At 36.8% G+C, this 14731-nt stretch overlaps 1 protein-coding gene across 1 annotated transcript; it reads right to left on the bottom strand.

Moving 5' to 3' along the window:
• Positions 1-338: 338 nt before the first annotated feature.
• LOC146169764 (ankyrin repeat and EF-hand domain-containing protein 1-like) lies at positions 339-14466 on the bottom strand. Its single transcript, XM_083388904.1, is given in 17 exon segments — positions 339-826; positions 1661-1807; positions 2173-2298; positions 2915-3081; positions 6883-7027; positions 7336-7417; positions 8015-8118; positions 8450-8579; positions 9075-9352; positions 9769-9894; positions 10476-10696; positions 11040-11154; positions 11523-11681; positions 12332-12534; positions 13053-13157; positions 13475-13602; positions 14290-14466. Coding segments are annotated over 17 exon segments (2505 nt in total). The 5' UTR covers positions 14406-14466; the 3' UTR covers positions 339-673.
• Positions 14467-14731: the final 265 nt, after the last annotated feature.

Here is a 14731-nt window from a genome sequence, read left to right as displayed (position 1 = left end):
GGGACAAACATGAACCATTGGTACCACGAAACGCGTAAAGGTGAATGTTGTTGACCCAAAAGCCGAAACCGAAAAGGCTACAAATGCAGATATATCTTGCCAGGGTGGGTACATCATGTGGATTTCTAGGGGGAAAATTTGCCTTTTAAAACGGATTATTTTAGAGCATTAAATTATAGAACGGACGGGTGCATTTTTAAAGAATTTAAGATTGTTTAAAAAATAAATCTCTGTACCGCAAAACTGGATATAGTCATGAGCATTAATTTATCTGTTTTCAGAATCACGCCATTAGTAAGTGTGGCATTCTTATGAATCCCACAAACGTCTATGTCTATGGTTATGGTTGGAACCTAATTCATAAATAATTCGAACAGAACATGTGTTTAAAAAAACAAGAACACGCCAAACATTCCTAATGAGGTTAGGTGCGACGGTAAACATTTTCGATCTTTGGCAAATAAGCAGGTCAAACTATAACTTCAAAAACGGAAAAAAGTATTGGCCACACAAAGGTAAACATTTACATTACAGTGGCCGGATAAACAAACACAGACCTAACTAAAACATCGACATAATCATCAACTAAGGTAGGAATCACGATAAACAAAACGGAAATCAGCCAACTTAATGTAAGCGCACGATAATTTGTTTCACGCAAACGAGCGTTGTATTAAGTCTGAGTCTGAAATTCGCGAACTCGATTGGAAATGTTCTTCTTGAGCGGTTTCTCGAAGTCGTCGAAGTCAACCTCGTGGCCGAACCGCGTTCGTTTCTCCTGCTTGGCGTTCAGCAGGTCTTCGGTGGTCGGCTGTTCCGTCCACGTCTAGCAAAATGAATAGGTTTTACGTTAAACGTTACGAAGATGTATGTTTAAAAGTCACAGGCGTCGATCATTATTCGAAAAGAATGCAATTTGCCGAGGACAAGTCGTGATGTTTTCAAATTGGCTGTAAAATCTAGGCGGCAAAAGGTTTTCAGTGTAATACGACTAGGGATACTGTAGTTCTTGCAAAAATATGACGACCTCGCGTGCAACAAGTACCAAAATCATGACATGTGATAGGTTTTAAGCAGATATTATTGGACAACCACACCTACACCGCGAGGACGCTTTTTCTTATATTGGTTTACATCACACACAACCTGAGGTGGTCTTACAACAGGAAAATCACCTCAACGAACCTTTCCAACAAGGGGCACTTGGCGACTGAATAAACACAAAAACGTGGGTCGTGGCGCTGGAATAGCTCGGCAGATTTTCAGTTAAGCTTCGCCAGTTCATGTTTCACTCGGAAAATTTATTCTTTTTTATACCATTTACAAATAACTAGTTTGTTCAGACAATCGGCCACTCGATTCAAGCAAGCCAAAAGTGCGCTCCACTCTGTAGGTCGTCATAATAACATAACTCAATACGTCAAGTTTGCCAAATATTATGCATCAAAAAACGAATGTGAACTTAAGATGGAGATTTGGTCACTAACATGGAAAGTCTACAAACGTTCTAGTTAAACAGAAAAAAAAGTCTACAAACGATCTAGTTAAACAAAAGTTTGATCAGACCTAAAAAACACCTATAGTTTTGTCAGGCAATCGGGCGAGAACGTTTGGTTTACCAAGACAGGAATTTTTCACAATGCAAAGCAGCATCTCATACCTTGCGTGGAGTGAAGACGATGTCCTCATCTTTTGCGTGCGATCCGGACACAAGGTTATCAGCCACCGCTAGCACGGAGTTCCGCTTCTTCTTGGTCGCCGCGCTCTCACCCAGATCGATCTTGGGCATCACGACGGGAGATTCCGGCTGACAAGGGGTCAAGGTCAAATATGGGATGCGTCAAGGTCAAGCGGGGCGATTGTGGCACGCGGTTTGAATTGTAAAGTTACAATTGCTAGCTACTTAGCGATTAAAATCGTTCTCAAAGCGATCGATATAAAATTAATTTTCATTTAATTTTTCTCGCGTTTAGAACAAAACGAAAAAAAGTTTACACATTTAAAGCAAACTATAGTGGTTAAGCGAGTTTGATGTTACGAAAAGGTGGTAAAATAAAAAAAAATAATAAGTTAATGGCAAACATTTTAAAAAGCGGCGTAAAAGCAGCAAGGTCTTACATGACGCAGTTTCGATTTTGTTATTGCTAAATGCGATGGCCACAAGACAATAACGATAGTCTAGGATAAACGTCTTGTTGTCACAAAAAATACCTTTACTGGCTTTTCCTTAGCGTCACCTTCTCCGTTGTGCTCATTCACTCTTTCCTCCCCCGCGCTCCCAGGAGCAGTCATGTGACCCTAGAAGATTAAGTGAGAGTTTTTGGCATCAAGGTATGAAAAGGCAGAAAACGTTTGCCAAAGAACGACTATACGACGGTTAGTTACCGACCACATGTCGGGCGACATATCAGTGCAATGATGTTTAGTCAACAAAATAAGTAAATAAAAATGTGTTTCCACATTTATATAAATTTAGAGACTGGGTAGAATTGTTGATTTAATATTGAAACTAATATAAGCAGCTATACGACATCGGCACTTGATTGTGATCTATGTGTAGAAAGCCATAACCATTTAAATTTACGCCAAAGTTACGGTCGGCTATATTCCGTTGGGAAGTTATTGTTTTCGAAAATAACGCGCGTATAAGCTTTAAAAATACCCTTGTGCCGTGTTAGAAATTGCTTAAACAAATAAGGTAAACATAAAATTGTCATTGATTAAATATGGATAACGTCCTATAATCTTGACCAATCACAGATGTAATAACCTGTTATCAAGTAACGACCTTAATTTAATTTTACCGATCACCGAAATTCAAAAATCACAAATAGTTTTACTGTCAGTTACAAGTCGACTAGGAAGAAAACTAATCGCTTTAGTAAAACGACAAGCAACAATTCTATAAATCTACCTGAGGTATGGGTGGTATTGTTAGGGGTTTTGGGGGCGCCGGGGATTTTCGTTTGCCCTTGCCCCCCTTGTCTTTTTTGGGCTTGGGCGCTGCGTCGTATTTCTCCTTGACCATTTTGTAGATTTCGCCGTCGGCCCAATCTCTGGCGACGTCCAACGCTGTTTTTTCTAAACATAAAGAAATGTTTTGAAATTTTATATTGGCATGAGGCTTTTTTGTTCAAATAATAATTTAACAAAAATAGAAGTTGTTATTGTTGAATACTGGCTTTTCGAAGAAAAATGTCCCTGTTCTCGTTTTCAGCTAATGCTTAACGCTCTCCCATAGTTTTCCGAAATTGAACAAGTCGAGATATATCGGAACACCAGTTACATCGACAGTTTCATAAGGCAGGTGTCATTTTTCAACACAAGAACCTTCTGTCATATAACATTAGCCAATGAACAGGCCGTTAAAAACTTTTGTTGAAAAGTGGCCATCTAAAACGGTATATAGCACTCCATCAACAGTTTCATTTTTTTAGGTTATTGGTTTAGTTAGTAGTTGGGATATCAAGTTTTAGAAATATTCTGATAACAATAACCAAAATTTTGGACAAAAAGCATCGCGATCATACCCGATATCAAATTACCTCAATAACAAGCAAAATAGATGAAATTGAAACACTTAAATACAGTTGTTCCAAGATTATACGACCCAAATTTTTTTTAGCTTAACGAAGTTTAGATTTCTAGTTGTTACTTGCTGTTTTTTGATAAAGTTCCCTTTGAAGGTAGAATCACTGAGTTGGATACTAAACTATAGCTAAAACCCACGAACATTTTTGGTATTAGATCGGCATCGATACCAACCTATAATCAGATGTGTACCAATGTTACCACTTGGCATCGCGTATCGACTTCAGTATAATATTATCGAAATCTCCTAGTTTAAAGTACAAGGTCGGTTGGCCTCCCAGCAAAACGTCCATAGCAACGCAGACAATGCGTTACCGCAAACACGGTTTGACGCGCGGGAGAGATGATGCTTCAGTTCCCAGAAAGCCAAACTCAACAACCTGGTGTAAGCCGCAGAGTTCGTTCGGGCACAACGAGTGGCGATAGGGCATCTGAAATTACCAGCTTCCCCGTTTAACATATGACGTCGGGCGGGACAATTTGAAATGGAAGGAAACAAAAGCAATTACGTCAGTGTTTTTCGGGTGGTTTACAGTTTTTTTATAGATCACTTCTTTGAGTTCAAAATATTGACGAGATGTACTATATTGCGGAAATTTTTGGTTAACACCATGGTTGAACATGTTTTCAAAAAAGTGTATTTTGTTGGAAAGTCGAAATCAAATGAAATACGATCTGTGAATCTGTTTAAAAAATGTATGACGACCTGTGAAATATATCTCGTGACTGAAACATTAATACAAACGAATAAATATGAAAACATAATAATAAAAATCGATTTGGAAATTTTGTAAGCGAAATAAAAAACGAAGAATTTATGTGCAATATCCGCTGTCACTTTCAACTAGAAGTTAAAACAGCAATACAAAGTTCGGTGAACCCTTTACATCACACACATAACCTGATATTACCACAAGAAAATTATCTCAACGAACATTTCCAACAAGGGGCACTTGGCGACTGAATAAACACAAAAACGTGGGTCGTGGCGCTGAAATAGCGCTGCAGATTTTCAGTTAAGCCGCGTCAGTTCATGTTTCAATCGGAAAATATATCCTACTTTATCCCATTCACAAATAGTTAGTTTGTTCAGGCAATCGGCCATTCGATTCAAGCAAGCCAAAAGTGCGTTTCACTCTGTAGGTTGTCATAATAACATAACCCAAATACGACAAGTTGGCCAAAATATTATGCTCCACGAAACGAATGTGAACTTAAGATGGCGATCTGGTCAATAACATGGAAAGTCTACAAACGTTCTTGTTGAACAGAAAAGTTTGATTAGACCTGTAACTGCCACATAACAATGGGACAGCAAACTTGAGCAACGTACTGTAGATAAAGCAAACGCGATTAGCCTTAGTCAGCAATGACGTCGGGCAAAGATTATCCTTGTTAAACAACATTGTCATGACTATCACAAAAGTGCACAACTTTGCGATCGTCATTCGAGAAGGTAAAGTTTACAAAGTTGGTATATTTTTAGAGTTGATTTAGGTTGTGAACTTTTTTGTGAGTGTGACTGATTGAATATCTTACTATTTTTGAACCTTAAAGCTTGGAGGTGCACCTTTGGGTATGTGGTTTAAAATATTTCTATAAACCTATATATAAAAAACATTTAGGAAATCTTGTTGGACAAGAAAACACGTGGCAAATAAAACACACACCGAGATATTTTATATAAAATATTACTTGGTACTATAAAATATACACACATTAAAAAAAACAACTAGTATTTAATTTTATAACGCATGATTATTGTATTTAATAAACTACAGTATACGTTGATTTGAATAAACACTGACGCTAAATACAATAGATTTGTTGTTAGAGAAAAAGTCAGTTAGGATTGAGTACAAAAGTCGTGACAAAATATATTTTAATCACTGCAAATCTACTTTGTGTGTTGTAATTCTGGATAGCTGGAAACAAAGGAAAAACCCGCACAACCCAATACATTAATTGGCAGACGAACACCATTAAGGCAAGGATCCAAATTTAGCTCAAAATTAGGTAAAGGCTCCGATTAAGCGTGGGCTTTACAGTCGCCAATTTGCTTGACCCCCGGCAGGGCGCTTGGCTTGGCGTGGGGTGAATTATGTGTCGACATGTAAACACGCTACACAGGGTCGGCATGTAAAGGACAAGCCTTTCCAATGGGGAAAACCTGTTTTGATTCGATTAGGCCGGCGTGTATTGTGGAGACACGGCGTAATGCGATACACTAAGGATTCATCCGCTATCGCTTACGCTTTGTGGCCGATTTGTATGGCCGCTTCAAAAATCAGTCGCCTAAATTTTAGCTCCCTATTTACTTGACAATATTACACTGCTCAATGATTTTGTCGACTCTGAATACTTAAACAACAAAAAATGAAAACAATAAGGACCACTTGCTATGTGTTAGCTTGCGTTACTGGTACACAAAAGTGGCAAATGGGTAAATGGGCAAATCTCTTGTTAAAACGAGGGCCTGGCCAGTGGCCACATTTTTGTAGTGGCTGTATGAAAGGCACTTAGGCGTTCGGTCGTTTGGTCAATGAATGGACTTTAAATGACGAGCCTGCTTTGTCGTTCTGGACTCGGGCAGTTTAAATGCCACATCGATGTCTGATATAGTTGAATCGAGTTGTTTTAATGACGTTGAATTCCGACGATATGGGCGACACGTGATGTTATTGTACAACTATTACGCTGAATAGCCATGAAAATTGTGTTAAGATCACACAAGGCCTTAAGTCAAGCAAATACTTGATTAACACTATAAATTACTAGTGTACTGTAATATTTCAGAAAAAACAATTCACCACGTATGCCTGTATTCATAAAAATAACGAAGAATACGTCCTGAGATCAAATTTGCAAAATTTAACCCCTAAATTTTACTTTCATCTCGCGTGGACCACTGTAGGCAAAAAAAAAATTAAAAAATGACGTCATAAATTGACGTCACAGTACAAATAGACTTTATAAATTTGCTGATTTTGGTCCAAAATTGAGAAAGTGAAATGGAGTCTAAATACATTCAGGGAAAAACAGTTTTATTTTTAACTAAATAGATTTCTTTAACAAATTGATTACTTCAATTAGACCTTCGTGGACCCCCTAAAACTAGTTCACGGACCCCCAAGGGGTCCATGGACCCCAGTTTAAGAACCCCTGATATAGATATATATCGAAGACTTATACTTTTACATGAGCTGAATGTTTACTTAAGGTGGTATCAGAAACTAAAATCTTAAAGCTTTTTACTTCCACCTAGGCGACCGCAATCTAACGTAACTTTACCTTTCTTATTCTCGGCAGTCACGGAAACGTTACAGTCGAGTAGGTATTTCACCACGTCCGGCTTGCAGCTTTCGATCGCTCTCATAAGAGGGGTTGCCCCGTTCCACGTCACGGCGTTACCGTCGGATCCGCCGTACATCAGCGCCTGGCGATTGAAGAAAGTAAATAACGGCTAAATTTCGAAGACTGTATATAACGTACTGTTAATCACAGGGCTGTTTGGCGTTGCTTGCCTTCTATTCGGGGTTGCTATAAATTCGGTATAAATGCAGGAGTAATTTAAATATGAATGCCGGTTAACATGAATGCAGTTTGAAGGCGAACCCAATATTATATATTATTTCACCGCGTAATTGTTCTCTAATTTTAACTCGCGAGTGCTAACAAGAAAGAGGCTTGTCGCTTTGTGTAATAAAGATTTGTGTAATTTGCCTATATATAAGCAATTCTCACTTGTACAACATCCAGTTGCCCAGAATGACAGGCGTGGTGCAAAGCTGTCCACTTAAAGTTGTCTCGGGCCTCCACGCTGGCTCTAAAAAAATATAAAACAATGTTTTATCATAAAACAATGCATTAATTAAGTATTAAAAATTGAAAAAAAAACAGTATTAAAACAGTGACATGAAAAAGGTATTCTAGTGACATGTGAGCTCTGCACACAAATCTCTGCCACCACGGCCACCACGGCCACCACGGCAAGAGATTTGTGGTACTAAAGTACTAAAAAAGAATTTGAGAATATGAAGCGCTTAAACCTGAAGTAAGTGGTTCCCTACCGGGGTTCAATTTGTAATACTTGTGCCAAAATTTATTGGAGTATCTTAAAAAAAGTCTTTTTTGCTTTATTGATAAGCCATGTGTGCAATTGATTGTGGTACAATTCCGTTTGTAGTGACATTACAGTAAACCACATTCCGAAAATTCTAGACGGAATGCCGCATTCTATATATATTTCTGGGGAGTGCCGTAAGCCATAAAAGGTTGGGAACCACTCCCCTGAGTTCATTTAATTGAAAATCGATCCCGGGTATATTTTAGTTGGAAGCCACTAAAATAATACAACCCTTTACAATGAAGCAAAATGCTTTATACGGGATTTTTTTTTCTAAAGTATAGAAGAAACACACACCCCATCTTGAGCAGGTAGTTGGTCATTTCCAGGTCGCCTTCTGCACAGGCGGCCATCAGTGGAGTTTTGAAGTACTTGTCCCGTGTGTCAACCTCAGTTCCCGACTTTACGAAAGAAACAATTCGAGATTCAGTATTTCAGATGACGGGGTTATTCACATTTTGCACATTACTGTAAAATTCTAAATGCTGTGTGTGAAATTTTGTTTTAATTTTTGAAGTATATATCTAAAAAGCCATTAGGTATACGTGTTTGCCATTAGGCATACGTCATTAGGTGTTTCACACGATACACATAACGCCGACAACAAAATGCCGCACACAAACACGATACATATTAATAGGTTTTAACTTAGCAATCTAAACAAACACTTGCACAAATTTAAACAGAAACTAAGTTTTGTCAATCAGACTCGAAACGCGCTTCAAAACAAACCTCAAATGCCCGTCTTAAGGTCTCCATGTCGCCGTGCCTGGCAGCGTCGGTGATGTTCATGTACTGCTTCTCTGGCACTTGAAGGTACCAGGCCGAGTCGTCCATTAGCGGGTGCTTGGGCGGGTTGTCCCTGTGTTGATAAATTGGTGCAAGATTTACAATTCGCAAATTGAAATAGCATGCCTATATTTGTGAATCTACCGTGGCTATCAATTCCAAAACTGTTCGTTTTGTGTTTTTCGTTATTGTTTGACTGCTATATAGAATTTTTCGCTGAGTTAAAACGGTGGCACATTATAAAAATATTTGTCGGACCAACAAATTTATAATTGATGCCTATAATTGTATTGTCAAGGCAAATGCTGAGGATAAATAATAAAAAGTTTGATCTATGCATTTATATTAAAAGATAAAAGGTTGAACCTTGCAAAAACAGAATTTTGTACACAGAAAGCTTTATTATGTTTAATTTTTTTTAAAAACTATATTTGTTTGTTTAAAAAATAAAACCTCACCATATGGGCGCTATTAGCCGAGCAGCGTTATGTTTTGTATCCGAAAGAGTGTGGAGCACATTTATACAACTAAACAAAGGCACGCCTAACAAGAAACCGGCGACACATACCTTCCAAAGCGACTGGTGTCGGTCCAGAGCACCTGCTTCTCCACGTAGCGGTGCGGTGGGCCGCCGTCCGGACGCCTGGGGCCGTCCTTTTCGGTACAGATCGGCACCGGCATCTTAAACTTGCCGCCCTTCTTTCCCTTTTTGCCCTTCTTTTCTTTTTTGCCCTTCTTCTTCTTCTTTCCCTCGAAGGCCGACATGAGGTAGGCCTTGGAGACGTACTTCTTGCCTGAGAGGAACTCGTCAACCTCGATAACGCCCCTTCGCTCTTTGTCGTGAACCTTTATGATGAAAATCTTTGTTTATGGCCGTATTCGTCTAATTCTAAATAGAGGAATCATGTGGCACTTTATGTGCCTCATTTATACTTTGACCTGATGAAGCACGGTGGTGCGAAAGCTTGTCGAGAATACAATACAATTTGTCTTTATATAGTGCCACCTGATTCCTCTTTATGATAAAAGCAAGGTTTTAAGTATCGAACATCCCTATAGTAAGGAATTAGAATCTATAATAGGTTGGTTTAAATAACTGTTGTTTCAGGGAGTGAAACTATTATTACGTTAACTGGCTAAACGAATGTTTAGGCCATTGGTTCTTCAAATAAGTCTGATCCCTAAATAAAAAATTTCAGATGGAAAAACAAACAGACGTATTGCATAATTGATTACAGATTAGTATAAGTAAGTGGTCTTACCTCGTGAAGTCTCTTTCGCATATCGTCAGGTATTGGCGCCTTCAGTTGGTTCATGATGTTGTCGAAAGTGTTTCGATCCACCAGGTTGCCCTTGATTGGATCTTGCTCGGCATCCTGGGTAATTAACTGAAATATAAAGCAAGTTTTCGTGTTAATATATGGTTTAATCAATAAACATATCTTAAGAATAGCTAAAGTATTTTAGCAGAATAATTTTTTTAATCACGTAATCAAAAGCAGTTCTTATAAGGATGATTTTTTATTTATACACTTGAGTTGAAAATAATTTGGAATCTAGAAAATCTCCAAAATCAGGGGTTCTTAAACTAGAGTTCATGAACTCCTTTGGGGTACCGGAGTAATTTTAGGGGGTTCATAAAGTCCAAATAAAAATCTTAGTGTATACTTTAAACATATGTTCGACCTAATCAGCAATCCTACATACATCATGACGTCATCCCTAACAATTTCATGCCGCATGATGGTCTACAACTCTACACAAACCAAAAATATTTTGTATTGAAAAAAGTTAAACATCCTGTCCTAAAGAAACATGGTTTTACTAATCAGCCCTGAAAAAATTAAGAATAATCTTTGGCATGTTCAAAACGAAGTATTCATTAAAGTTTCGTAAAAAAGTATCAAAATCAGTTAAAAGCATCAAGGACCTTTTCAAATCGAAAAAACAGCTTTTAAAAGTGACTTACCGATCTGAGCATAATTTCCTTCAGCTTCTCCGCTCGTTCGCTCGTCCAGTCGTAGAGAGCCAGCAGCGACGGGTCGTTCGGGTTTTTCATTCCCGGCTTGGAATACTTGGTAAAGAGTTTCTCGGCCTTTCTGAGTTCCTTCGACGCTTCTTTGTAGCTTTTTTCTTTCGCTAAAAGGCGAGGCGTGAATCCGTCCGTGTTCTTTTGCTTTGGGTTTGCACCTGTAAAAATCAAATCATTAAATTATACAAACGGGCATTGATGAACCGCTATGCCATCCTGTGAGGTACCGAAGCCCAAACAAAGAAAAAAATATTAAATCTGTAGCATAGCGCTTTTTTCTTTAAACATTTCCAAGTTAACATTTTAGTTTATCGCAGTTCGTAAAATAATTAATATAGGCCTTTAAATTTGTGTTACTGTTTATAGTTAGCTTAACGAGTTACGATTTTTTTGTATCATTAATCTAGTTTTCGATGTTACGATGTTTGGTTACTGATCTATATAGATTCATTTTTGTGTAAATTATTTTTGACAGTTTTTTAAGGGAACTTTGTTAGGTACCTCTTTGTCCGAGAAATTTGCAAATCATTCCGAAACCTCCTTCAGCTGCAAAATGTAATCCGTTGCTTCCGTCGTTAGCAGTAGCAGTACAGTCGGCTCCGTAAGCGGCAAGTGCCTGTGGTTAAACAAAATTGAAATTGGATGAAACTTGACTCCTACTCCTACAAGTTGATTAAGTTCGTGACATTAAATATAATCGATAAAAGTGGAAAAGGGAACTTTACTTCCAGTGCAGTTTAATGATGTGACGTGTTATTACTTTTACTACGCAAAATTTTCCTGTTTATTTGCTGACCATTTAGATTAAATAAATTATGGAAAAGCTATGTTTTTTTGCAAAATTTTATTTCCGATCAAGTGACATCAACAAAAGTGGCAAATTATAGATTTAGTTGATTTGGAATCGCTTTGACTTCTCTTTTGTGGCAAACAAATGGCTAAAGTACCAATAAATAACTTATATATTTCACGAATTCCAGTTACCTTAACCACTTCAAATGCACCAATCTGAGCAGCAAAGTGCATGGCTGAGTGCAGCTTTTTGTCCAACGTGTTTGGGTCGGCTCCCTTTTGTAACAAAGCTCTCACAACTGCAACGTTGCCCGAAGCGCACGCTTCGCTTAACGCTGATCTGCCAGTGGCCTTTAAAAATAAAAGAAAAAATGCCTGAAAAATCTGATAGAGTTTTACATTGTTTTGATAGAACTATGGGTGCAAACCAGTAATAAATAAGAGGGATGTCCAATACCTATAACCGATATTTGGGGCAAAAAGTATCGCGATTCGATCCTATACCAAATGACGTCATTACTATTCTTAAACAAGCAAAATCGACAAAATAAAACGTTCAAAGTTAACTTCTTTAGTTTATTACGCAAAAATGTGCTTTTGTGTTCAGTATTTTGTTACTTTTTCAAGTTGATAGGTTACTATTTTTTAATCAATTAACATTTTAAGATTTAAAATTCTGTGCTGGATCGCAAATCATGGCTGAAATTCGTATAATAAATTGGTATCAATTGGCACCGATACCCCTCAGTGTCGAACAAGTACCAATACAACCAGTTGGTACCAGGCACCCCCCCAAAAAAATGGCTTACTTTAGTGACCTAATTGTGATGACAACACCCACATCACTACATTGTAAATAACTTTTAAAAGTTTAACTTGAAATATTTCAGAAAAAAAGTACTACAATTATAAAACTATCCATTTATAGTAAGTCCAAAAATATCCATTTTTCCATATTTTAAATAAACTCATTTACTAATGTGTCAAATTTACAACTCTACCTTATTTATTGCATTGGGGTCTGCTCCTTTCTCGAGAAGCATTAAACACATAGCCTCGTTTTCTTGGGCAGTTTGGCAAGCCGACACCAGGACCGGTTTTCCTTCCTCGGTCGTGTTGTTAACATTTGCCCCATGAACCAAAACTATGTCGAGACATCTCTTGTGCCTTTTGGTAGCAGCAGAGAGGCAGTAGAAAATCACATCTGCAAAAATCAATGCAAAAAGTACCCATAAAGATTTCATTTTTGAAGACTAGATTTCTTAGAAAAAATAGATTTCTTACAGTTTAATCAGTGGTTTCCAACTATGAGTCCATAGACCCCTGAGAGCCCATAAAAAGGTTCAGTGGAATTGACACATTTTCGTTTGAAATACAAAATTTGTTTTAGACATTTATCATTTTTTTCCTAACATTTATAAATGTAGGCATATAGTTTTGCAAAAACTATTTGTCAGGATAAGTTCTAAAAAAATTGGGGTTCAAAGGCTTTATAAAGTTTTAAAATGGCAGTCACAGAAAAACTTTAGGGGCCACTAGTTTGAATACTTTTAGAAAAATAGGAAAATATTTCCCCAACATATTTAAAAGGTATTGTAGAATATAAGCACCAAGTCTTGTAAGGCTCAAACTCACATATAAAACGATATATCTACAAAGTCAAATTGTGAATAGCAATTTTCTTTTCACTTTTATTGTTTCATAAATAATAAATGAGTTCACCTTTTCCTTCCGCATCCCGTATTGTTGTGTCAGCTCCGGCTTTAGCCAATATTTCAACCGTTTTATCATGACCATAATCAGCAGCAGTCATTATTGGAGTTCGACCTAAACCATTTGACATGTGTTTGAATGAATTAAATTTGATGACCTTTATAATATTTAATGTTTCTTGTTTGTCAAGCCATTATTCAAAAAGTAAAGTGTATGTTAACACAAAAAAAAGTGATTTTACTCTATTGAAAAAAAAATGTTCAATAATGTTGTGTTAACTTCTTTTTCCTGGGTCTATTTGATGACCAAAAGAATTAGCATGAATTAGGTTCAGGCAGAAATGTATGAAGAATATTTTTAATAAAAAAAAATTTAACACACTAAGCATGCCTTTACCAGGGCCTGAAAAAGGAAAATACAAATTTTTTTACCTTTAAAGTCCTGTACATTGGGAAAAGCACCAAGGCCAAGAAGAAATCTCATCATGACATCGTTGTTTGATTGGGCAGCAAGGTGAAGTGCACATTCACCATGTCGCGGATCTCGATAATTTATCAACCTACACATGACAGAATATTTGTGAAAAACATTTTTTATCATTCAGTACTTTTTTATGTAAGTGTTTTAATATAGTAGAATCAAACTTTAAGGACTAGGTGGCTTATAAGAATTTAATTTCATTGTTAAACGCCATATATTAAAATGCAGACTAAAAATTACTCCTGAGCAGCATAAATAAATTAATGGTTGTTTTAGAGGATTTATTGCTTAAACAGTAGAAGTTGTTTTACATTCAAAACCAAAATCATTTTTTTATTGACCACACTAATTGAAGAAAAGTTTATTCAATTGGTTATCTTGCTTATTAAAAAAGTATGTCGCGGATCTCGATAATTTATCAACTACACATGACAGAATATTTGTGAAAAATATTTTTTATCATGTTGTGCTTTTTTATGTGAGTGTTTTATTATATTAAAATTAAACTTTTAAGGACTGCAGAACTAGTTGACTTTTAAAATCTAATAATTTTTTAAACAACATTAAATCGAGTTAAAATATAACTTTTGACCAGCATAAATAAATTAATGATGGTTTTGAAGGATTTATCACTTGAACAGTAGAATAGATTTCAAATAAAAAATCATAATCCTTTTTTATTGACCACACTAATTAAAAAAGTTATCCTACTTTGTTATTTTTAGTTTACAAAAAAATTATGTATAAGAGATGCAATAATGCCTACATTGGGATGCCTTGTGTGCAGAGCTTGCTGACTTGAACTTTGTCTTCCTGGCGCACACATTGTAGCAACTTGTAGACCTGGAGAGTCTCCAAGCGAGACTGTGCGGTTAAGGCCATTGCCTAATTGGTGCTTGTTTGCATGTTAAGCCCACTCATGTAACAGAACTCCTAACTTCCATTGCCAGTCTAAAAAACAGTAAAACAACAAAGTAATCATTGACATTTATCAATAAATCACTGACACTTATAAAGCAAAAACTACAATACATTCATCACAAGGGTGCCAAAATAAATGTTTTCAGTCAAGCATCCCAAATACATAGGTTGATTTTGGAAAAAGTAGGATATAAAATATAACTGACTTCATTAACGTAGAGTTATCCAGTCATATTTTTTTGACTGCTGTTAAATGTAAACCTAAAAGCGACATGATAAGTGACGCG

The sequence above is a fragment of the Ascidiella aspersa genome, chromosome 1, assembly GCF_963924565.1.
Source record: "Ascidiella aspersa chromosome 1, kaAscAspe10.2, whole genome shotgun sequence".
NCBI classification, from domain to species: domain Eukaryota; kingdom Metazoa; phylum Chordata; class Ascidiacea; order Phlebobranchia; family Ascidiidae; genus Ascidiella; species Ascidiella aspersa.
Note: the sequence above shows the minus strand (reverse complement) of the source record. Positions and strands in the feature narration are given on the sequence as shown.